The sequence below is a fragment of the Melospiza georgiana genome, chromosome 1, assembly GCF_028018845.1.
Source record: "Melospiza georgiana isolate bMelGeo1 chromosome 1, bMelGeo1.pri, whole genome shotgun sequence".
NCBI classification, from domain to species: domain Eukaryota; kingdom Metazoa; phylum Chordata; class Aves; order Passeriformes; family Passerellidae; genus Melospiza; species Melospiza georgiana.
In genome coordinates, this window is record NC_080430.1 from 19,884,055 (window position 1) to 19,910,596 (window position 26,542).

General features: G+C 36.9%; 1 protein-coding gene across 1 annotated transcript in view; it reads right to left on the minus strand.

Moving 5' to 3' along the window:
- The window catches only part of PLXDC2 (plexin domain containing 2), a 253,466-nt gene that overhangs the window by 69,384 nt on the left and 157,540 nt on the right, over positions 1 to 26,542 (minus strand). The window contains exons 5-6 of the mRNA XM_058018381.1: positions 3,704 to 3,826; positions 768 to 886 (exon numbers count right to left, since the gene is read on the minus strand). Of these exons, the coding sequence (XP_057874364.1) occupies positions 768 to 886; positions 3,704 to 3,826 (242 nt within the window). The remainder of the gene's footprint in view (positions 1 to 767; positions 887 to 3,703; positions 3,827 to 26,542) is intronic.

Below are 26,542 nucleotides of genomic sequence, written 5' to 3' on the forward strand. Positions count from 1 at the left end.
TCTTATTTGCATGAATCAGAGAATCATAGAATACCCGACTGAAAGGGGAACTCAAGGATGACCTGCTCCAACCCTTCTTAGCAAAAGCACTGAAATTCAAATAAGTTATAGTTTCCAGAACTCCAGTAACTCTAGGAAAAAAAATCACTCAAAGCAACAACGGAATTCTGAAACACTTGGACAATGCAAAAGAGCCCATTTAAGACAACATATTGGTGCTATGAAGGCAAACCAAATGGCCTCAATCTAAGCAATTTTATCACCAAACAGATGGAAAACCTCAGAGCTAGCAATACAAACCAGTTATTTCTTGTTTCAAATATATGAACTTTGTAATATGTGAGTTGCCAAAAAACTACAGCTGCAGGAAATAGGTGATCTTTCAGCAATAACTATTGATTCTAGAGTATTTTGAAATGGGCAAGATTGGGTAAACTAATTAAAAAAATAAGATCCTCTCATTCAAAACCCATGGAGAATTGACTAAAACCCCAGGAATTTAACACAAACATCCAAAAAAGCCTGGTTGAAATGCAGGATTAGTACATTTGTGTCATGTTGATGCTTTTAAAGTCAATTTTCTGAACATCACTTTAATAATAATACATCATTTTCATCAACATAGTGATCTTATAAGCATTATAATGAAATGATCTTATATAACTGATCTTTCAAAAATTTTCCCTCCCCCACAAAAATGTAGGGAAATTCCTGACATGTATAAAGTAATTTGTCCACTTAAATGACAATTCTCAGACCAAACTTACTTCTTTGTAGCCGAAAATGATACGCCCATCATTGAGAAGGGTGGCCTGAAAAGTGAAACTCCCCAGGTTGTAATTATCCTGCAGATGTACATGATCCCACTGGACAACTAGTGCTGTGCCTGTGAACCCCAGAGTGGGGGTAGAGAGGCAAAAGGAAGAAAAAAATGTGAGAAATATATTAACTGATTGTAGGAAAAGCACTTCACTGCAGTTACTTGAAACAAGAACAGTGATTTGTCTCTTTCTGGCAACTTTCAGCTCCACACCTTGAAATGCCAAAGATATTACAAACACAAGTTGAAACTGAAGTTCTCTGAAATGTAGACACCACAGTGCTACAAAAGCAGCACAACTACTGCTAAAGCAAGACAAAAAACTTGCTTGAAATTGCACAAGAAATCAGCTAAAGGTAGGATCCAGTGGTTCAGGTGTGCTGCCATTACCACTTCTCTGCAGTGGCATTCTTTACACTCTATATATAAATCCTGATGGCTTTGAAATGTGAACTGCTAATAGAATTCCCTGCTTAGTAAAAGTTATTATTTCAAGAATTCAGATTCTTCCATTAACTATGCATTAATTAAATATTTTTTTTCTGCATGGTGCAGGCCCTTGCTGAGGTTGTGCAGATTGAGAAATGTTAGGCGTTGGCAATAAATAAATGTAGTTTATATCAAATTCACTGAGAAGTCATAGACAAGGTAAATATTGAGTCTGGTATGCAGAGATTCAGTTGCAAGAGCCTTGTTAATATTCACAGGAGTTCACTGGCTGAAGATGCACTTATCACACTAAAAATATTTCTCAAGCAACTTGCATACCCTGTGAGCATGTTTTACAGATGTTGAGACACTTATCACCAAAACTGTGTTTACTGAAAACAACATTTTCATCTTTACATGCCTTCCTCAAAAACTTCTCTTTTTAGGCAGTAATGGGAATTACGTACTTTGATTCAGACTTTAATTTCCTTTCTTCCTAGAATGTTCATGATGGGTCAGTACATATTCAGCTCAATATATTTTCGATATGTGCTTGAAAAATCTTTTGCTACAGATCTGTGCTGTAACTGTCATGATCACATCTTGACAGGGGTTGTCATGAAACTATGAGTGTGCAAATTTTGGGTCCACACTGCACCAAGTCCAACACTTTATTGTTCCTTGTGTTTTTCTGTATAGTAGGCATTAATTGTGCACACAGGGCATTTTTTTCCTTTGTGACCACATTAATTAACTACTTTTTGAATATTTATTTTATTGCATTACATTTAATTTTAAATGAAAAGTTATTACATTTATTTTAAATGTAAATTTATAACTTGTAAAGTTATTAGAGCACAATTAGCCAAAATTTCTTCTAGTCAGTCACTGAGCACTTCAGCTCTATGTGCATCTCAGAACCCCGAGCTAAAATGGAAATCATCTGCCACCCGAACTGTCCTTTCATTCCAGAGGCTTTTATGTAGATTTGTGTGCACCTAAGTTCCTTGGAGTTAGCTCCACCAGTGAGACTTTGATGGATCCCCACACTCTGTGCTTTCCCACTACAGATGCTGCTTTATGGCAGAGCACTTACTCATGGGGACAAAGCACAGATGAATAAGAAATAAGGTGCTGAAGACACAATCTGCTCAGTTCCTTTTTACTTGTGTTAAGATAAAAATTCTTTGTCCTAAAGCCCATGGAGCTAAAAAGATGATGCATTACACATGAAGAAGAATCCAAAATCTCAAAGAACTGTTCAGCCTCATAATGAAAGCCATGTGATACAGCCTGGTACACCTGGAGTGAAGACTGGAAGTCAGGACTATAATGAGAATTAGCTACGTCTTCTCCAGAATCCTCAGGTTCTTTAAGTAAAGAGGACAAATATCTGGCCAAAATGATAGATAATTTAGAACGTGAAAATCATATATTTTTCTCTTTCAAAATTCTTCATGGAAGGAGTAGGATTTTCTCATGTATAGAAGGAGTAGGATTTTCTCATGTAAGCATTTTATTGGATTTTTAACAAACAAACATTGCAATGACTAGATTGTAAGGAAAGCTTATGACTAAGAGAATACAGAATACATTTTGGTAATAATTAAAAAAAAAATTGGAAATATGAAACATTTTTGAACCTGCTGGCAATTTTTGTTTAAACTCACTATAAATAAGCATATAAAAATAGCATAGATGCATCCAGGATAATTTACAAGATATTAATTCACAATACTAAACTCTCCACGTTTTATCTGTTATTGTAGCTGATCACTAAAGGCCTGAGGTAAAGCACCAGGTGCCTTTTAACAACATAGGGAATGTTTCTAAAATATTGATTACAACTGACTTCAAGAGAAAAATATCCACACATTCAAGGGCTTTGAAAGTTCTCACAGAGTTTCAAGTACAACACTGCAGCTTGCCTTTTCCTCTTTCAATCTTTTTTACAAGGAACTGTTGAGAACTCGTGGTGTAGATGAGTGTATTGGATTCCAATTCTGGGACTCCATGAACACTTAGTCATTGACAGGTTTATTAACCTTATCCCTGCCCTGCTTCTGTGTATTCTTGCTACTGCACTCCACAAACTCTATTTTCATTTTAGGTAGTGGACAGATGGTGTCCACTATAAATACTTTGAAGCAACACTTTGAATTTACACTGTTATATAAGACAGATTTTCCCTTCTAAAACTGATAAAATGCATTGCTAGTTTGAGTTTATGCACTTCAACACCCAGATGATATCTGCTCAATTAAGAAAAGGCATTCATGATTCTTTATTGTGTTCTAAATTAATAATTGCTTATATATGTCAAGTCACATGCTCTACATAGCCTCTAAAAACAAAAAGCAAAAAAATATTTTTAAATCCTCAATGCTTCCTTCTGAAATAATTATTTAGGAAAATAAGAAGAGCCAAGGGATACAGACAAGGACTGCTACATACCATTATCAAAGTATCTGACTGTTGAATTTCTTGACACACTGGGGTCAAAATTTGCCATTAATGGTGCAATATATTGGGTAGCTGTTAACATTCGATGCACAACTTCTCCAGTATATATGAAACCTACAATAAAAAAAAAAATTGAGACCATTTCAGTAAATTCTGAGAATATTTTAATAGAATGGCAGGTTGAATTAGGCATTGCCAGAGCATTAAAGGGTCATCCGAGAGAAATTAATTCCACCACAAATTTTATAGTGAATTAAATAAGAGTTAAAATTTCAGAAAAACATCTCTGATGGCTACCAGAAAACAAGATCCAAAATGAATAATGGAACAAATAATTCAAGAAGGTTTTTAAGGAAATAAAAAACAGTGAAAACTCAAGGAAGAAAAACTCCAGTTAAGAGCCAAATGCAAGGATGAGGCACTATGAAAATAAGCCATTTACCACCAGGCATATTCCATAGTGCTTTCTTCCATACTTTCCAAAAATCTGCAGTTTGTTTTGCTCATGCAATTTGTGACCTCTTTTAAAGTTAGTCTAACCCTTTTTCATATTTCTAGAGACACAGAGCAAGGGACTATTTCAGACTAGAAGTGACAACCTTTAAAAAGAAGAGTCAGATGAAAAGTGGAACAGATAGGACTTCTTCAGGTTTATAAGGCAAGCAGCATTTCTACGACATTCTCTGCTGTGTCAGGTCTCACTAGTCTGTCCTATTCATCCCTGAATTGACAGTGCTCCTCAGATCAATAGTGGGCTTCTTTCATCTGAAGTGCTCATCCAAAACCTCTTACTGGATTGGAATTGGAGACCTTCCTTTGAAAGAAGACCAGTCATCTGTGGTGAATACAGTAAATCTGCAGTTTTCTTCAAAGCAAACATCAATGTATTTTAATGGCAAGAACCTCCTTCTATTTTAAACAATAAATGGTCTACAAATAAACCTGCGTTGTTTAGGCTTGCCAACTCCACTTCAACTGGCTAATGGAACTAATTATTTTAAGTGCCCAGATGAAAGCTTGATTTAAAAACTCCCATTGCCCTAGAATGAGTCATTTTGTTACCCCTTGCCTTTAAGTTGATTTGAGCTGTAGACAGATCTTCAAAAGTGATGTTTGCATATTATGTCTCCTTTAAGTGTTTAGCAGAGGCTGTCTTCTGATGTTTTTGCTTTTTCTACTTCTATTGAATCAATGAAGTATATTACAACAGCAAACATATCAACAACAAGATAATATAGGAGCTGAAAATTTTCTAATATGAAAAATATTATTAGAAAAACATACAGAAGAAATATAATTCTTTATTGGAAAATTATAGCATTATTTTCAACACTAATTAGGCTGGTTTATGTTTCCTTTCCCATTTTCAACCATATTGAGAGTCTCTCTTCCTCTACAAAAGCCTTCACTGCCAAGACCAAGAGTTCCTTTCTTCTTACCTTTAGTACCCTGGCAATACAACATGTGATGAAGTAGCCTATAAATCTAACTCTAAAACACAATTGTGAAATCCCAGAACCAAATATGAACCTGATCAAAACTGCTATTAATGTATTATTAATGTATTAATGTAATATTAATGTATACTACTAAAAACTCTTAGTGTGAAACCTCACTTTCTTAACAATAACTCCATCCTAACCAGTGTGAGATGGGAGGGTTCATTAACAGATTTGTTCAATGTGATATAGGAAATCTCTGAGTGCATGAAAAAATAACTTTCTGGAGTGCTTTAGGCACCCTCCTACTCCTGCACTCTTCTGAAATACACAGTTAAATGCTTGCAAACTGCCCATGGAACTAGTTCTAGAAGGCATAAGATGCTACAAACAAACAAGGTGGTTCTCTGGAGTAATTCTCCTGCACAGCTACTTACAGATAATATCTTGTTCTGTGAAATCAGCTCTTGAGGGGGTGATAGGGGGCCTAAGAAAAAGTCAAGTGTGGGGAAAATAAAACAAATGATTCAGGTGCAAAGATTTGGTATCTGACAAAGGGATGACCTAGGAACTGAGATTTTTTTTTTTCATATAAAACATATCTGTGTACTCAAAAGATACAGTATTTTAATATCTGGGCACCCTCTAACTACTAAATTTATTCTTAGGATTAAACTGAAACTTTTTTTTTTTTTTTTTTTGTAGCAGGCAGAGGGGAAGACTGGGGGGCAGATTCTTCCAATTGAATATCTAAATACCACTTTTCTCTTTTGGTAATAGGGAGAGAGAAATGCCAGTTTAGAAAAAGAATCTGCCCACACATATTTACAAGTAATTTGTAAATGTGAGCTTTCAGAATACACAAGTGTGTCTGATTTTATGCTATTACTTATTTTAGGATAGCCAACTACCTTGCCAAAGTATCGTCTCTGAAAGGCATTCTCACTATTTCCTGCTTATTAGTGTTTGCTTCTAAAATGTCATTCCCTTGATTAATAATCCCTTATGCTTATTTAGACATTTTCAGAAAGTATTATTACACAGAATTCTATTTCATACTATGTGCTGCTTATTATCCCTGTAGACATCTGCACACATATTTTAACACAGTTGTGGGTAGGTCCATAACCTTGAAACCATTCCTCTAAAATATTTTGAATACAATACAAACCAAACCTTTGAATCCATATTCGTACATTAGAATTAGCCTGAATAGTTCAGTACTCATTCATCCCTTGCACACTCATCCTACACTTACACAGTTTCCCTTTCATGTTTTCATCCCATTTACAGTATAAATGTCACTCTTATAGCTAATAATGAGGCAGATACAATAGGAAAAGAAAGGACTGAGTTGTGCTGGAACACTTAACTAAGTAAATCAGCCCAAGTAATTAGTAACCACAAAGCGTATTTCCAAGTATTTGCCGGATGCAGCTCTACTATAGATGAAATGGAAAGCAGGAGGTGGATGATAGCTGGGAAGCAGGCAGGCCTTGCATGAAGATCATTCTAATGAGAACTCCAGTCATGCATCAGAACAACTTGAAAAGGAACACAAAGTCATTTCAAATCATCCCAGAGATTCACAAGATGAAGCCACCATTGACCATGGACATTTTATCATTGCAACTATGACTTAAAAAGAGCAGCAAAAGTAAAATTGCCTTATTCTGGAATGGAAATCCACAGAAAATTGGCTTATACTATCCATGACCTAATTTTCTGACAATGCTTAATGCTTGTGGTTGATTCATTTAGTCAAGGAAGAATTTTTCAGACCTGCAATTTCCTGAACCACTTAATCTCTCCTTTGTGGGAGGCATTGGTAGAGCTCTTTTCCAAGACTCTCCACAAGCACTATACCTAGAAGCATAATATGCTCCTAAATACTGAAATGAAGACAAATAGGCAAAAGTGCTCAGCATTTTGTAAGTCTAATATGTACATATAAATTTAACTAAAACTAAGGCTGAACTAATACCAAAACCACTTGTAAATCAAGAAGAGTATACTTATAGCTCTCAGAGTATACAAATTTACACTCGCACAAACAAGAAAAAAAAAATTACCACTTAAGCATGAAAGCACAGTCTCACTTGATGTAGGACCCTGACTTGATTTAAAAATGCATTTTATGCCTGAATTTACCCATTCCAAAATATGCTTATCTGTTGCATGCTAACATATCAAGTTTACAAAGAAAATTTAATGCACAAGGTTAAAACACACTGCACATCAGATTTCTGTAATTTCCTTTTTTATATTCTTAGCTGTGCACAAACTCAGTATCACTTAGAAAGTTTTTTCACAATGCTTGCCAACAGAATGACAAAATATAGGGTAGCACAGGCAATGAGGCCTCTGAAGTGTGTCTAAAGAGATGGTAGGATATGGAATATGCAGACAACAACAACAACAAAAGAATTATCTAGGTAGCTAACCATCTTCTAAGCTGCATAACAACTGACTTGTAAGATAAACCCTTGTCTCTCTCTGTGGTGGGTTGACTTTTGCCATCTGCCCCCTGTCCACCCAGCTGCTCTCTCACAGCCCTTCCTCAACAGGATAAGGGGACTAAATAGAAGGAAAAAAATGTGTGTCTGGACACAAACAGAGAGAATACTTGCCAATTACTGTCATGGGCAAGAAAGAACTGACTTGGGGAAAGTTAATTTAATTTGCTGCCAGATAAAATAGGTTTGCATAGTGAGAAAGATGGATTAAAACACCTTCCCTCCACCCCTCCCTTTTTCCCAGGCTTAGTTAGTGTCACTCCTTTATTTCCAATTCTCTACCTCCTCCTCCCCACTGAGCATGCAGGGGGATGGGGAATGTGACTTGTGGTCAGTTCATAACACTTCATCTGTGTCAGTCCTTGTTCCTCTCATTTTTTTCCTATTCTACCATAGATCTTTCCCATGGTCTGCAGTCCTTTAGGATAAACCTGCTGCACTGTGAGAACTCCACAGCCCATGGTTCCTGCAGGAGCTCTCCAGTGTGGGCTCCTCCTCAGGCTGCAGTGGATATCTGCTTCAGTGTGGCTCTCCCACGGTCTGTGAGGAAATACCTGCTCCAGCCTGGCATCCTTTACAGATGCTTTGGTGCCTCAACAGCCTCCTCCCTCTCCTTTTCTCTCCTTGGTGTTCACAGTGTTTTTTCTCATGCTTTTTGCCTCACTCCTGACACTGAAGTGCAACATACTTTACAATTTTTAAAATGAACTCCCCTAGAGGCTCCACCAGGGCTCAGCTGTCTCTATTTATCTATGGATCTGTCTCTATCTGGTCAGTCCCCCACTTCCTTCCATAGAGACAGTCACTCTGCTACCTAAACATTACCACAATCCTGAATACAATTTAACTTAGTATTTTGATTTTTTTAATATACATCATATTTTATTTTGTATATGAACTATTTTACCTAATATGCAAAACCAACATTATTTACCTGAATTACTGGAATTTCTTGTTTCTTGTTAAGAGTTTTTAAAATTTCTTTATTTTCAGTTTAGTTATTTTCTAGTAGAAGATAGGTGGAAAGTTGCAGCTGAAACAGCACTTAATGTACCAGTCTTCCCCCCAGTAATTGTTAGCTCTTGTCCAGGTCAGGTTACTCACACTATATAAAATCTTTTGTCTTCTAAAAAGGAAAAAATGTTCTGGTAAAAAGAAAATGAGAAAGAAAAAGAACCATTGTGTCTGCTGGTGCTAAATAACAGCAGTGAAATAAGTTGAAATTATAACTTCAAATAGCCATGTCATTGCTATCATAAAGAGCACAAAAATTTATGATTGATTGATCCAGAATTGCAAGTTTTCTCTTTTGTTGTAAGTCCAGGGGGATGTAGAATTTTTTTTTTGCAATTGTTTTGATTAATGCTGCTGAGAATTCTGACTTGCATTTAATTTTCAGGATGTTTCTTATTTTACATATCACTGTTTCTGACATACCACATTTTTATCTTTGATTTTTTTCTTCTCTTCAGCAGTAACAGTAAAAACCTGATGAATGTATTTTTGTTTGTGGAAATTAACTACACAAGAGACATTTACATGGAAGGATGGCAAGATATGGGGAAATAAAACATCAGAAGTAGTGTTGCTCATGTATTTATTTGGTGAAGCTGAAAAGTATTGCATAGGTGTATAAAGCACAACTCACAAAATTTTGCACCATATCTTTTTCAACTATGCTTTGCCGGTGCTTTGCCTGTGCTTTTCCTATATTTCTCCACCAGTTATTTCTTCATGAAGCAAATTCAAGGATATGTTATGCTATTGAGCCCCTAAAATATATTGGAATGCTGAATTCTAGAAACAGATAATGCAATTTCCTTTCACGCCTTGTCCTATATAGCCATATTAATTTCTCTTTGATATTTAAGTGAAGTAAGCTTTAAGTAATGTCATTTATCCCCAGATGGCTAATTTATTGTTATGTCTGTAGAAAAATTTTATCATCACTGTAATTGCATGAAGATTACAGTGTAATTAAACAAAAGGATAACAGAAACTCCAGATCCCTCAGACAATCCATGAAAGTTAAATACCTTAATGAGCTTTCAAGATCAGTGTAAAATGAACCAATCTCTCATACTATTTTACGATTTTTTTTTCTAGCCTTATGGGAAAAATGAATTAGAGAGAGATTATACATATTTTTTTGCTTTACTTTTGCTTGACTAGATTGAATATCTAACCCATTTCTTCTGGCCTGAAAAAGTGGGCTATCTGAAAGCTAAACCCCAGAAGGCACGAGCATAACTGTTTTTCTTAATTGCATAACTTTGCAAGGCTTTCTTGTGAGTCCATGCATGAAGGTAAAAAGAAAAGCTACCCACAATTCTTGTATTCTTCTCTGTACTTCTGTGTTATCTTATGTAGATATTTAAAGGCCAGAAAATTAGTTTTTCACCATTATTTTTCCTGCTGCTTTGTTAATACTTAAAGCAAGCATTATCTGGAATATTTGGGAACGTGCAACGTATGACATTGAGTAAATGTCAGTAAGTTTTCCAGCTTGCTGTAGTTTCCCTGCTATTCACTCTTTTTTTGAAAACTATGTGATCCAGTGGAATATAATCCACTCTGATTAATATCCTATTCAGCTCAATGAAGGGATTTAGGAGATAATGTATCATGAAACCCTTCCAGTAGATGTTTTTCTTCTGAAAAACAATGCCACAAGACATACCTTGTCAAGAGACTGTTAGATACCACTAGGTGGAACATAGGAGCAAGACAACTTTTAAGAAAGGACAATGATGGAATGCAAGGAACTTGCAAATATAATTGCAACTGAAGTATCTCTTCATATACTTTATTGACTGTAACTTGCAATGCTCTCAACTTCAGGGGGAAGAAATCACAATGTTATTTAGAGTTTAATGGCTTGTATCTATTCCTCTCTGATCATACTTCCTTAGAGAAAATTCTTGGAAAGAGACATAAAACACTTTATCTACTTGGTGAGACACCACCATGTGATAGCTCCCAAGAGCCTCTCAGCTTCAGCCAAACAAAGGCCATCACAGCTCCTAGACAGACTGGAACCAGAGAAAAGAGGTTGACAGGAGGATTATCTCACTTGGGATGAATATCTTGGCAGCTGTGTCATTGTAGTAACTTTGGCGCTGCTGAATCCTTGGAAAAGGCTTGAATAGAGCTGTTAGAGGAAAATCTAATTTTGCAGTCTCTTTCTGATACTTTGCAGTCTATTTCTGCTATTTACTGGTTGCGTAAAACATCTTCATGCCTGAACAGATCTTGCCACCAATAAAAAAATTTGGATAGTACTGGATGATTTTTGGATAGTATTTTAATGTTTGGAGACATTTAATGTAATTGGGGGGGTGGGTTCATATTTGAATCAAGCTGTTGTAATATCAATACAGAATTGTTTTACTTTTGCTGCTGTCTCTTATACTGCCACAGAGTCTAATAAAAAGAGCTATCATAAGCTTTTGCCCTTGCTCTGTTTATTCTCCTCTTTGTTTCAGCTCACTTTCAAAGTTATTTCTTACCTGATAAATCACAGGCAACTTGAATCACATGATACACAGGAATTAAAAAAAAGGCTTTCAGGTTATGATGAAATCATTATTCTCCAGTGTTTCAAAAAATTCAGTAAGGAAAAGAATAATAGAGTTTAGAAAAATGCTGAATGCCATCAAACTGGGTTGTCATTCATTCTGTAGAAGTTTGAAGCAACAAGGTTGCAGAAGACAAAAATAAAATTTTTCAAATTTTAAAAAGCCGGCTTTAAATTTATGCATAACAGAAAGACAGTTTGGTGAATGTCTGGGGTTTTACTGCAAGAAATCAATGTTATTTGAAACATAACTTTGGGGGTTTTATGTAGACATCAATTCCACACCCATTGTATAATACTATTTCATTGCCTCTGTTAATCCTTCATAAACTACTTAAGCAAATCCCATGTATACAATATTCACATTCATGTAAAACAACAGCACACAGCATGTCAGGGAAGACTGCAGGGGCTAACATGCAACATTAGAGAAGTTTCAAGCACCACTAAATTACATTCCACATGTAAACATAAAAAAAGAATACTGAAATAGCCTATAGCGAACTTGGTTTTTATTCTATTGGGAATTTTTCAGAGGGGAATTTAGCTCTGTGTTCCTCTACTGCCAACATCCTGCCACAAGTACGTGCTGTCCGATGCCTTGCTCTCCCACCACATTTTTTGGTGTTGCACACAGAGTTCAGAGAGGTGAGGCAGTGTGAGTTTGCCTCAAGCAGAACTATTCAGCAGTGAACCTGCAGCTCAGCTCAGAACAGTGAGACAGAAGCAGGTAAATGTCCATGTACAACTTGGGCTTCAGGGGAGGCAAGCTGTGGTTTTGTGTTCTGAAAAAGGTTCTTGCTCATATGTGTTGCTCAATTAAAGGTTATGTCCATATAAGCATATTATCCTTTTCTCTTGTTGAACTCTGCATCCCTCCCAAGGGGACTCAATGCAGCCACTGTAAGGGAAAAGCAGCTAGCTCTGCCCCTTTCTGTCACTTCAGCCTGATGCACAGGACTGGAAACACCACTCATCAAATTTCACCAACAATTTATTTCTCATCTTAGTGGAATTAATGGCAAACAATAATTTGAATGAAGAACTCCAACCCTGTGTCAAAATTAAACAAACCCCGCACCAAACCTTTTTGATTAAGATCAGTTTGGCGGTCTAGCTCTCTGTGCGGGGGACAAATGTTGTGTAGGCAGTGAAGGTGGCAGGCTGGTGGGGTGAGGAGCAGACAGCAAGAAAGAACAACAATATTCAACCAGATTTGTAGCAGACACACTGTATCCTGAAGCTGAGACAATTTTGGCTTTGTACATTCTTTGCCTCCTTTGTCCACTTGTTACCTTACAATCATCTTGGGCTACACTCTTCAGTGGTGCAGCTAATCTATGAAAACATCTGGCCTAGAGCAGAACTAGACAGAGAAAAGGCAAAAGTCTAAGTGGAGGAAAACTAGAATATATTAGCCCCAGTGTTTAGAATTTGACAATTAAATCACATTAGCCTTGGCATCATCAAACAGCTTGTGTTTCCTCTCTTTTGCTACATTAGTTTACATTGAAGCAAATTACCTTATATGAAAGCATTGTATTGATCTGTAATTTAAAGCATACACAAAAACTTCTGTAAACAGGTAGGGAAATGGACAAATTTCCATTACATAAAGAGAAATATTGCCTGTATAAAGGGCTCCTATATGATATTTCAGTTTTATAAAAATTTCAGTACTAAAGACCTTCACAGTTTTTACCTTCGTGGTCATACACATCTTTGTAATACATGATGAAAATGGGAAGACCAAAATGTCTACCTCAGTGCAGTTAATAAAGGAAGATATTTACCCAGATCCAAAAAGATGAAGCTTTCTCTCTAAGCAAGTAACTTAACAAAAGTCCCATAATATTGTCAGGAAAATCTGCACTGTCAAACAAACTCGGTAATTATATTCTCATTTCAAATTAATTCTTTTAATTAAAGAAAAAGCTTTCCCTTATCTTCCTATTAGAACAGGACCTGTTCTGTATCACAGTTCCAAGTCCAAGGTTTTAATTATCTGACCAAAAAGAATAAAAGACAAAAAAAAATTCAATACCAGTTAGAATTAAACCATTATAAGTCTGTTATGGGAAGTATACTAGCTTCAACTTTGAACAAAAAAGACTGAAATAAAAGCAACATCTTTATGTTTTTTATTTTAAAATAGTGTTTTTTTGAATGAATAAGCACTCTAAAGGGATGAGTGAAATGATTTCACTTATGGACATAAAAAATTAAAGAAAAGTCTTTGGTACCAGAAGTTCTGGTACCAAGAGTTGCATTTCCAGAAGTTCTCAAAATGTGGGGTGTGCTCCTTTAAGAAGAAGTAATGGTGAGCCTGTTTTGGAGTCGTGCATGCAGAGGTTTATGAGCACAAGGGAATTGATCCTTCCATCTGAAGATCTCAGGCCTGTGATAAACCATCTTTTCCATGCAGTCAGAGTGAGAAATAGGCCATGGCTAGGCTTGGGTGGCATGTAGCTGTGCTGCTCAGAGTTCAGCTTCTCATAGGCCTAAAAAGCCATCAGGAGGAAGCTGATTTGTGTGAAATCTCTGCAAAGCCCTCTAGTAAATATAGTTCTGCCTAGTCTCATGGCTGGTTCTAACAGGTTGGAGTGTATTTATCAGCAGACTACTGCACATGTTGTGATGGATTGTCTGGGCACTTTATTGTACAACAACATCAGCCCTGCCAGGGGGGTGCCTTACAGCACTGGGCAGCATGTACTAACAGAAATATCAAACTGGGTTTATGTTTCTGTGCCTCAGTAAAAATACCTATGAAGACACATGGTTCATGTCTTTTAGACATTTGCAAAAGGCAGGAAGGGTAATCTTTTATAAATTCAGTATGCATTGGTACCTGATCTGAAAGAAATTCTAAATGACTGAGATTGAAAATGTTTTGTGTAACTATTTTGACCATCACATGATGAGCTAAAATATGACTATGGGAAGAAGAGGCATAAGAACTAAACAGAAAAAGTCTTTAGACTAAACTAGACCAAAAATTAATTTCTAAAAAGCAGAGGACTTAAGTTACAATGTTGTTCTACATTATGGAAGATATATGATACAATGCACACTTCACTCTGATGATAAATGTTGGTCATTTAATCACATGGTAAGCTACAAGCAGCAATAGGATATCTGTGGTAAATGCCATATAATCACAGGGTACATAAACAGTGATCCCTGCCTTCCAAGCCAAAGTGCAGCTTACAACATAATTATGTTTAGACTTAGTAAAAGTAATCATCAGATGTGGCTGGATTGTATTTGCCAAGGAACAGCCATTTAGGGTCTGCCCAAAGAAAACATGTTCATTCCTTTCAACATTACAAGCTGGTAAAGCGTAACTGTAGCCCCATGTCTCATCACCCACCCAAAAGATAAAAGTTGTATCAGGAAAGCTAGAAGTCTAGTCTTAGTCTAAGGCAGAAAGCCTTAGACAGACTTTAGCTGTAATGAGGATAAGGTTGTTTCATCATGCTTTGGTGGGAAACATCTGTCTGTGGCATAAGACACAATAGGCTGCTCTTCACATCAGATGACAGCTACAGAAAAGTGGTGACAGTTCTTTCCATGAGCATTTTAACCACTTCCTTTTGAATGAATAACAAAATGGAGAGTATGGATTAAACCACCAAGATGCAAGAAGAAAATCTTGCCTCCCATGAAATCCCAGGAAAAAAAAAAGTGATGTTCACATTCTGTTATTGTTTTAAGAAATAAAGTTCCCGAAAGATTAAATTCAGGAAGCATGCACAGGCAGGTGCAGAAACAAAACTGCTTTCAGCTACCACCTGCACCCAGAGTTGTTTTCATTGTTGCAGGTCATGAATGGCAGCAGAGGGAAAATGGAGAACCTATGAATTTTTTTACTTCACTCAGTTTGAACAAAATGATGCAGGTTCTACTTATTTCCCCTGAGAAAGTGTAGACATATGGCTTGTCATTCTTCTCTCTGCTGTCATGACTCCATTAGGGAAATAATTATTACTTTCACTCTTGCACAAACTTTATACACCAGAAGCTGCTACTTTCACAAGTTGCCATCAGTATGGCAACTCACATCACATTTCTGAGGAACATAATTACTTGTTCAGAGTACATGATCTCATTAGGTAAGGTGCACATACCTCTTAATAGAGGGAAAAAATATTTTTTCGCTACAGGATTTGATGACCTTTGTCAGGAAACTAAGAAAAAGGCAGGAAGAAAAGATTTCAAATTTCCACCTTGAGAGTCCACCCTGATGACCTTTGTCAAGAAACTAAGAAAAGGCAGGAAGAAAAGATTTCAAATGTCCACCCTGAGTATACACTTTGAGGCACTAAGACAACAAAGAAAATTTTCAAAGGTTAACATCAGTATTATTTATGCTTTGACAATCTTCTCACAAAACTGCAGATCTGTCCTCTGATTTGGGGACTCAGTTGCAATGGCCAGTCCTCAGCGATGACTAAAATATTTTAAAATTCACTATAGACAGGAAAACACATAAAAACAATCATAATTTGTTACAAAACACAGAGATGTGTTTTGTAAGCAAGGAAGAAGCAGCTTTTTACCCTCTGTTACCAATTGTGCTGAGTACATGGACAGCAAGTCATGGCTAGCAGTGACCAAGATTTTGTTACTGAGTCTAACTAAAGGCCTCCTGAAAGTTTGATTCATCTGGAATCAATCTGGAAATTTAAAGAAAGGATAGCTAGTACAAAGGGAAGTGCAACCCTTTTAGTCACACAAGCATTTAATGAGACATTTCAGAAAACCAGGAACTTGGTAAGGGGTCAATCACTACAACAGTGAGTAGAGAAGTTGTAGTGATTCCTGACACAGTTAGAGCACAGCTTCCTGAGCTCAGTGACTGCTGGTGAGGAAGGCAAGACCACAAATGACCAAGAGCAGCAGAGTGACTTTGTTGCATTAACAGACCTACTATCATGTGTATCCTGATTTCTTTGTACGTTATCTGACAGAGAGATGTTTTGAAAAATAGAATATCTTACAACTTCCTACATCAAGCAAAATGACAGAAGGAAGACTGAATGTGAGATCCACTGGCATACAATGTGATAGAATAATATGTGTTATTGATGGAGGAAGTAAAGATTGGGACATATCTGATCAACAGGACTGATACACTGAGAAAGCCATCAAATCAAAGCCACTGTGATCACCCCCACATCTATTACTCACTGACAATACTGGAACAGAAAGCTGAGGGGTATCCTCTCCTGAACTCTCTGGTGCTTGTTGTCTCTTTTGCACTAAGCTGTCTGGAGCAGAGGTCAGTTTCCAATTGGTCACATCAGCTCTTTTCTTCTGTCTGCTCTTTTCTAAAGCACTGCATATGATGCAAGTTCAACACGGAATTTAAAGAACACATTTCTGTCCCTAATTTCTCTATTTACTACCCCTCCTCTTTTATTTGGAGATAAACGTTAATTACAACTTCTCACTCTCTGCACAAACTCAGTCATGCAGAAAAGACAACATCTCAAAAGCATCACTGCTGAGGATTTCTGCCAATGTGACTGATGTAACTAACATTGATTTTATCTGTGTGTGCTCAAATAAATAATGTATTATGTCAACTAAGACCAGCAAAGCTCCTAGCACAAGAAAACTTGGTACAGGTGTACCACAGGATGAATGTAATAATGTACAGACCCAAGTAGGCACTGCTGCTTTTCCTTCTGCAGCAGGCAAAAGTGGAAAAAGGACTGCTCTGGTACTGCCCAAACTCAAGCAGTAGTCACCAGAGAACCATGTCTAGCTGCTTTCTCTGTTAAAATGATGGTTGGTATCAGAAGAGAAAACTTTCCCCTTCCTACCTTTTTGGGGAAACTACCTTGAAATCTCCATCACAGAACATGACTGACTTCCTTTTGTTTACAGTACAGAGGGCTGGCACCAAAATAAAAGCTCAGCATGAGTTTATAACCTTAAAAGTGGTTGTCACCAATCTCTCACTAATGATCTTCATGCCAGTCTTGTCTCCAAGCTAGACTCACACTTTCCAATGGAAATTCAACTTCCAGTTCTTTATCCTGTTTAATAAACCCATTAAGGTGATGTAAACTCACATCCTCATACAATGTCACATCCAACCAAAGTGGTTCCCAACCACTTTACCTGCTTTCACATACCTCCTACCAATGAACAGAAGATTAAGCCAGCAATAATACCAAAAAATGCTTCATCACCCCACTTCACTGAACTGCAGAGTAAGCCCTTCTGCTGTCCCAGGATAGATAGCAGGCAAGCTCAGCAGGAGGGAAACTGTTTCTCTTCTTGACTGCGAAGGCTTATGTCAATTCAAAGTCTTCATGAATTCCCAGCCTTGTTATGAATTCAAGTCTTCATGAATTCCCACAACTTGTTGTGATCCATGTCACTTTGAATATCTCTCAAGCTTTCAATTTCCACTTAAGACTCATTAGGCCAGCCTACTCCCTCCCAAACTTCTAAAATTTTTGGCCTAAGCTACATCTAACAAACTTTTTAATTGCTGAAAGTGGAAAGTAAGAGCAAATCTGATAGATTTCACTTCCTTTTAGTCAGTTCTAGGAAGATGACCTAATCTCCTCTTCCTGAAGTGAAATCACATGCCTACATGTCTAAGACAGCTGAAAAGCCTTTTCAACAATGACTGAAAGATGCTTCTGAAAACAGGGGAGACACAGGCTTTCTCGTTTGCAAATACACAGATTCAGTGATGAGGCATGAGAAGGAAATCATATGGCATAAAAATTCTGAGCTTGAATGTCTAACATTCAATGTCATTCAAGATCAACATGTTCAACATTTGTGTTCAGCTTCAAAATAAGCCAGTAAAAAGAAATTTAAATATTATTATAACAAGATACTAAAACCCACTCAACCAGAAAAGCTTCTCTATTGCAGAAACATTGGTTCTTAAGAAACCATAACCTGACACTTTCTTTCGGCTTTTGAAAACTCCTTAAGCCTTACCAGGTTGAACACAATGGCTTATAAATTTGATTTAAATGAATGCCAAGCCATTTCTCAATAGAAAAAAAAAGCAGACATGTCTCTAATTCTTATCACTTAACATAAACTATAGAAAGAGTAGAAGGACCAAGTGCCATTCAAAATACTATTGAAATAAGAGTGATGAATCCACAAGATGGAATCACAAAGAGAGAACTCAACTATTCAATTTATGTTAAATATAAAACCTAAATTTTAATGTAGATTTTAAAACACTCAGGAAAAACATTTTTCATAAAATACATGCAAGTTATTTACAGTCAAAGCTATACAAAATCCAGTCATTTTATGACAGTATGTAATGCCTCAGTTATTCTGCAAAAGCTGGAAACATAAATAAATGAAAAGCCCTAAAGGGCTGAATACTCTACCAGTTTCAGAGATGGGTTTTCTCATTTAGCAAATTATAAAAGTATCTAAGGGTCTGTGTCTGCAAAGGATCAAAGGTCCCTCAGTACCTGTTGAGTTCAGTCAATATTTAGAGTGCTCACAGTGGACAAAAGGGCTGGTGGTTTTGACATGAAGTCCTGTTTTCCACTTACAAATTTTTTCTAACAAAGGGAATGCCTATCTCTATCTCCTACAAATATTATCATAGCACTGAAGTAGAATCTCAGCTACCATTCAGACATATATAGAATCCAAGTTCAAACTTCTACACACTTATTACCTTAAAAGATGGTGCAGATATCTGGGAACACCAAGTCAGGATCTTCAGCCCTAATGAGACATTCACACACAGTCCCCTTGGCAGTCAAATATGTCTTGCAGCACAAGTGGCTGAATGCCACGGACAGTGTTTCCCATTTTGCTGAACAGGCTCATAGAAAAACAGAACCCAGCCAGGCCTAGGGACCTTTCTGCCTCAGGCTGCTTCCAGACCTTCCATCCAACCTCAAGAGAAAATTGTATTTACACCTCTGGCAAATTGAAATCATACATTCACTTAGGCACAGAGAGGAAATCTTGGCATGCTTGGCACTGGCTGCTCTCAGCATGTTTCCAGATTGCAGAGGTGGAAGGGGCCAGCTCTGAGGAGGGAATCCTATTGCAGAGGCTAACAGGCTTTCATCCAAGAAGGCTAAATTAGGCACTCTGAATTACCTTTTTCATTTCATTGACTACATAAGTAAATATATGCCTTAATTGAAAGTGAGTTCCATCTCTCTTGACCTGTTTCCTGTTCCATCTTCCCTTCTACATTTAGAAAGAGGAAAGATTTAATTGCAAAAAGGCTATTGCTTCTTTAAAAATCACAATAACAATAATAATCTTTTGTCTGGTACATTTAATTATTTATAATGCTCAGATCATACAGCTACGTTTTTGGTAGAAAATATATATTGTAAAAATCTCTTTTCTGTCATGTATATATTATTGCTAGCTGGAAAACAACTCTATAATGCCACTGATATGTTTCTTATTTCTTAGTATTTAATGAAATAAGCAAGCAGAGAATATATTTAAAAGAATCAGTACAGAAAATCTGGTAAAAGGTGGCAGGCTATTTTGGGCAGTGGGATGGTGCTACCTCTCTAGAACAAAGATGACAATTTTTTTCCCCTACTTCATCTCACTTTCTCAAGTTGTCTATTTTTAGGTTTTTTTGTACAGATGGCATTAATCACTCCATATGTAGGTTTTGCAGGTATGTCCATTTACTTCTTCTACCATTGCTTTATTTTCTTCTTCTGGTTCCCTTTATTAATTGTTTTAAAACATGGGTGATTTTTGGGTAGATTGGGATGCTGGAACTCCACACAGAGAGTAAACAGTGGCATACCATTTCTACTAAAACATTACTTGTTTGCACATTTTCTCTGCATTTCCAGTACGATACTTCTCACTTCCAAAGTAGAGATGTGCAGTCAAACGCATTTCTGTAGTGACAATTTAATTTCAGCTACACTTAAGCCTTTATTTTGGAATGTGCCATTGGCATGGTTTTGCACATTTAATTTTCTTATAAGATGTGCACGTTGTACCATTTCACTTAACCTGCAAATCAGTAAACTGAGAAAACTCATACACTGTAGAATAAGTACCAGCATCAGGTAGTAGGAGCTCTTGGGTGAAGTCCAAATTGAATGGCTGTGTGAAAGTTTTATTTTTTATAAGTGCAGAGGACAAAATGTAACTACCATATAACGTGAATCATCCAAACTCAGGAACAGCTTTAGACATGATGGATGTGATCTTTAGAACAGCATCTCTCTTGACAGAGTACACACAAATCCTACTCTGATATTGCTGAGCTTTAATTGAGTTAGTAATGTGAAACATAATTCACAAGTTGTCCTTGCACATGTTAGGGAGAAAGTTCTAAAGAAATCTATTTTAATTGGTGAAACATTTGGGTATAACTCAAGCACAGTTTTTCCAGGTCTCCTAACAGTAATTAAACATGAAACAGGAAAATTCACCTCCCCTCACCCCTGCCCCCAAATAAACCCAAAAAAACTCCAACAAACCCAACCCTTCTTTCAAAAAATATTAACCAATGAAAACAAAACAAAAACAAAGCAACAAAAACAAACAAACAAACAAAACCCCTAACCATCCCCCCACCCCCAATTAAAAAAGAGATCTCAAATTTTGCTAGCTGTTACCACTGGTAAATGACATATTTTGGTCTAAACTAGTGCTTTATTTTCATAAGACACAATTATGTCTAAATTTTATATGGAAAGCTGAATTGTTCATATTGTGTTCATAGGGAGTCCTTGGCAAAATCTCCACATTTGTTGTAGACAGTAAAATTAAGAAAAATTGACTACACAGAAAGATCACGGCACAAAATATTTGGCTTATCTAATTCTTGGGCACAACCCTCTACTGGATCTAGGCCCTTTAATCTTATGCATAGTCAGTCAAATGTTTTCTGAATGAGACGCCAGAGGAAAAGTATTCAGCTGATTTTTGATACCTTAATAAAAGTTGGCAGGATTTACCAAAGTTCTTCCTGCTTTCTCTTCCTCTTACTGCTGATGAAGCAAGGAATTTAAGCTACCAATGTTGCAGATTATGTCCTTTGGTACTGCTCACTACTCAGTTGTATATATTGAATATTTCATCTTGACTTTTTACTGCTACTGATCTGCTTCTGCTCAGAGATACATTTTCCCTTTACCATCAGTTCTCAGCACATCACAATTCAAAGCCTTTTTTCCCCATCCTTAATCTGAGCAGTTCTTTCCTGAGGCATTTGCACTGGTCTTTGCAATCAAGTCCTCCCTGCTTTCTCAAGGCTGCATGTTTCCAATATTTTGTGTCTTTCCCCATTAACCAGGATTTCTGTTGGCCAGGTTGGAATACCCTTCTGCAACTGACTCTCTGCAGGAATTTTAATGGTTCTTCTGAATTTCATTGCTGAGTTTTAAGTATTTCTAACGGAGAGATTTTTGGTGAAAATATTAGGGCAAGGGATTCAGTACCTAATAGAATAACTCTTGATTTTAACAATAATCTGTGTTATGCAGCCTGCATACTTCACAGAATTTTTGGCAGTATCATTAAAAACTGACAAAAAGGATTCCCCAGCACCGCAGAGATATGGAATTACTGGTGAGAGTTCAGTGAAGGATGCTCCAGTGAGGACATTCCAAAGATGATTAGGGGGCTGTTTAGTCTAGAGAACACAGGGCTTGGGGTTTTCCAGAGGCTTTGTGGACTGTTCATCCGTGGAGACATTCAAAAGCTCCGTGGCCACTGCTGTAGGCAATTGGCTGCATGTTGCCCTGCCTGGGAAAGGGGTTGGACTCAATAACCCCTAGAGGTCCCTTCCAACCTCCATTTCTCTGTATATTGTGATACCTAATAGGTGTAAAAATAACCTTTTCTATGACTGACTGAAGGCAAATGCTTGAAAGACTATTACATGTATATTTTGTGACATACCCATTAATTTCCAGACTAATAAGAAAAAAGCTTTTTCTGCCTCAAAAAGCATAAATGAGCATTTTATAAATTTCCTTTCCAACCTCAGCAGAGTAATGAGACCAAATTGATATACTAGGAAACAGAATATTTAATGAGGATCAAAGTCATTAAAACACTAGCAGACCTGCTAAACTGGTCCAGTCATGCTCCTTTGTGTTTATTGCCTGGCTACTTAAGTTGTTATCACCTGCCCTGTGGGGCAAAACAATTTAATTCTTAAATTAACTGTTGGAGAAGCTATAGTTCTAGAATAGGCCAGTGTTACAGAATGAAGTTAGAGTCATCCTTGAAAAACATTAAGCGACTGGCTGAATTAGACAAAATATCTGCAGTTTGCTGATAACTATACTGTTTTTGTACTGCTTCAAACTTTACCTGGAGTTGCGGCAGTGTTTAGATCACACCACAATGCTTTTATTGATTTTCTGCTGTGTTACCATGGAAACTTTTCCCACAAAAAAATGCACATTGCATTACAAATTTATACAGTGTTCAATTTGTTGATGGATTAAAGGAGGAGCCAAATCTAAATGCTCCTTCATTTTAATCATTTAGCTAACTGATATCAGTGTACTGAGTCCTAGTCAGTAATTTTTCTTATGGCTATTTTTTTCTCAACCTTCTTGCAAGGTTGAGAAGTTTTCCATGGATATCAATCAACTCCTGTAAATGAGATTCTTCTACTCAATGTCTCCTAAAGTTTCTTCCACTCACTCATTACAGAAGCAGCCTTTTATTTGTTTCTTCTTCAGATTTATTGCTGCAAAACCACTGGGCTATAACCTACTTAAGGGTTGTGATACAAAATGGTTTTATAGGCTGGTGCTTTTAAATAATTTCTTGATGAGGTGAAAGGAAAAACGCTTCATGCATGTTGGCTTTCATGAAGTCAGTCAGGGAAGCAGTCAGGCTTTAGATCTTTATGGTAAGGACCAGTCAACATATGCCTAGAATAACTGTAATGAATGACAGAAGTTTGGTATATTTTAGATAAGTTAAAACAAATCACCTGAAAACTCCTGTGTTTATGAAGACAGTTTCATTCAGCTGTCCTCAGCTCTGACATTTTTTCCAAGCATCGCATAAGATATGATTAAAAAAACAAGGATTAGGCTGATAACATGAAGATTACTTTAGTGGTTAAAGAAGTTACTGCCTATAGTAATTAGGTGGAACAAAGGGAAAGAGGAATGTAATAGGTCCATGTCTCCCACGACCATGATCTGACTTGCTTCACTGAATCTACAAGGGCTTCTACCCTCTGACTACAGCTGAACCGGAAGGTCAGATGAATATTTATGAAGCAGGGGTGCCTACAGGCAGCCCACGGTTTGCTGAATTCACATTGCAAAATTCTTTATCACATACCATTGAAACATACTAGTGAGTTTTCCTTGGTCCTTATTTTAAGTAAATTCTGTACTACCTCCCTAATATTACTGGAATTACTGAAAGCTTGAGTACCTAATTGCAAATTTTATTGCAACTCATATTGGATCTCAATAGCTGTCCACCTAGATTATATACTTCAAATACACCAAAGGAATAATTATTTTAGGCAAGACTAATTTATTAGTTCCCTGCTTGGAGCATATGGTTGGATGCAATGATCTCTGAAGGTCCTTCTCTATCTGATATGTTCAAAATCTCTGTGCTTATTTATATGGTTGTCCTGTGCAGAGTTCACAATCAGCAGTCCAGCTCTTTTTTTTTTTCCTGAAGCATACCATAAACAGAATTACTGCACCATCCAGCAGCTTTCAGGGTCAGTTAGTGATGAGACACATAAGAGGATGAGGCTAAACTGCACCACACATTGATTCCCCCTCTTGCCAAAGTCAATAGTGACTCTCCTAAAGATTTTGAGGGCACGATGTTGAGTTTCAGCTAAAAGGTTGTTTCAACCTCTGTCTTAAAGTTTGAGAATATGCTGAAATATAGGCAGAAATGGCTCCTGAGTGGGAGTATTCTTCATAGAAGCCATACACAGAAGAAGCCAAAGTTACAGCAAGAAGACAACAAAGTGAATAGAGACAGGAAGAGACACATCAAGTTGAAGCTCTGAGACTATCAATGGGACAAGGTGTTAGAGATTAATGGAATAAGATCAAGAATGTATTCATTGATTCATCTTTATAAAATTAAAATTTAATGTGAAAAATTAAAGCATAAAAAGCAAGTAGAAGCCAGAGATACCCATGTTAAAATTCAAAAGAGAAAACAACAGTTTTTGAAAAGCTGTTGAATTGATCACTGCCTTTGCTCCTACTTCCAGACAGCAAAACCAACTAGACGCTCATGATCACACAGAAGAAAATCTACAAGAAATTTCCTGAAAGAACACAAACAGGCTAAAAGATGCAACTAAAATTCAAAATTATTATTTGAAATGGCATAGAAGACAAAATAATATTTCAATAGAAAATTCAGAAAATTTCCATCACAAGTTTTGTGACTTGTAGCAATCTGGTAATATGATTTTCTGTCTAGTCATACAATAACCATTATAAATCTCTTAAAAATGGATTTACACATCAGATTACCATGACTTTGGAGCAGTTTAAAGAAGTAATTTTTCATTATCCTGATGTCACATAAACAGATACATACAAGGATATGCATGATTAGGCACATTTCCCCATATTCCCAGAAATTGCTGCATTTTATGATTTATTTTTTCCTTTTTCTTTCCCTCTGGTAAAAATTAACCAGATCAATAAAATTGTTTTTGAATTTTATCATGGCCACAGGACACACTTCAATACTGTGCTGAACATAGGAATTCCTGTAAGCTATGTCTGGACACAGGCTATCTGTTTGAATCAGCTATTGCCTCTTTCCACACAGGATGGTCATTCAGTGTTAAGGCTGGACAGACTTCTCAGGACAGACTGAACCCACACAGGTCATCATCTTTAGGAAGAAAACAAAATTTCTCTTTTTTTTTTTTTTTTTTTTTTGTGTCAACCCACAAGAGATCCTAGATGAACTGGCTGAGGGTTTCATACTGGCTTGCCCATGAGAATGGGGTTTCACCAAGTTAAAAAGTTAGGCAAATTTCTGTCATGCCAGGATTTATCTCACCATTCCAAAACATGAGACCAAAGAAGGACCCTATGCATATAAAGACGTGAGGCCAAAAAAATTGTCTTTTGATTGACGTCTTGAGTCATAACTAAAAGTCATATTTTTAAGCGCACAGTTCCAGTTGGTTGGAAGCTAGGGACATTAGTTTAAAGATAGTCTCCCTGCCTCAAAAAGAAAAACCAAAACAAATCCAAATCCAAAATGAAAAAAACTCCAAAACCAAAAAAAAAAAAAAAAACTCCATTAAAACCCCCCAAATAAGAGAAAGGAAAAGGAAAAGGAAAAGGAAAAGGAAAAGGAAAAGGAAAAGGAAAGGAAAAGGAAAGGAAAAGGAAAGGAAAGGAAAGGAAAAGAAAAGAAAAGAAAAGAAAAGAAAAGAAAAGAAAAGAAAAGAAAAGAAAAGAAAAGAAAAGAAAAGAAAAGAAAAGAAAAGAAAAGAAAAGAAAAGAAAAGAAAAGAAAAGAAAAGAAAAGAAAAGAAAAGAAAAGAAAAGAGAAAAGAAAAGAGAAAAGAAAAGAAAAATTCCGAAGCATAATGAAGGAATGACATTAGATTATTTAAAGTCAAAATGTTAATAGCAGTGCTAGTTTGCCACAGAAAATAGTGATGAGATGACAAGATCTCTGTATACCTGTTCAAAATGCACTCTCCTTTCTGCTGCTCCTTACATAGCAGCTTCTTCTGGTGCATCGTTATCTTGTGAGCCCACCTGCTTCACATTGCTGTCCAATAAATACATTTTCAGTGCCTGCTGGCTTACAGAACAAGCCGACTGCCTGCTGAACAGCGTCTTTCCACGCTGTCCCAGTTTTACATTAATGCATTGAGATGACAAATTTTTTTGCCATAATGCCAGAATGCACAGGTTAATTGTTGTGACATGACCGCTGCTCTCCTTCACAGCGGCCGCTCCGGAGCGGTGCAATTAATGGGCACATTAATCAGACAGTAATGCATTAAAGTGCTCCAATGAGCTGTCCACCAACACTGTGCTGCGCTTGCTCTGCAGTGGGCAAAGTGCTGACTTGTCCAGGGGAGTCAACTCCTGCTGAGGGTAAAGATACAGCAGGGCTGAGGAACACAGAGAAGTCAGTATGCACCAGCAAAAATACACCCATGGAGCCTACAGAGCCTCCTGACCATCCAACTATCTGTCACACAGATGGCATCATCAATAGGAGAGAACTCATTCTACTAATTTCTCAAAGTTGGACAAAGCCTTGATAATTCTAGGCCTTTGGTAGCAAAAGACAGTAGCTCT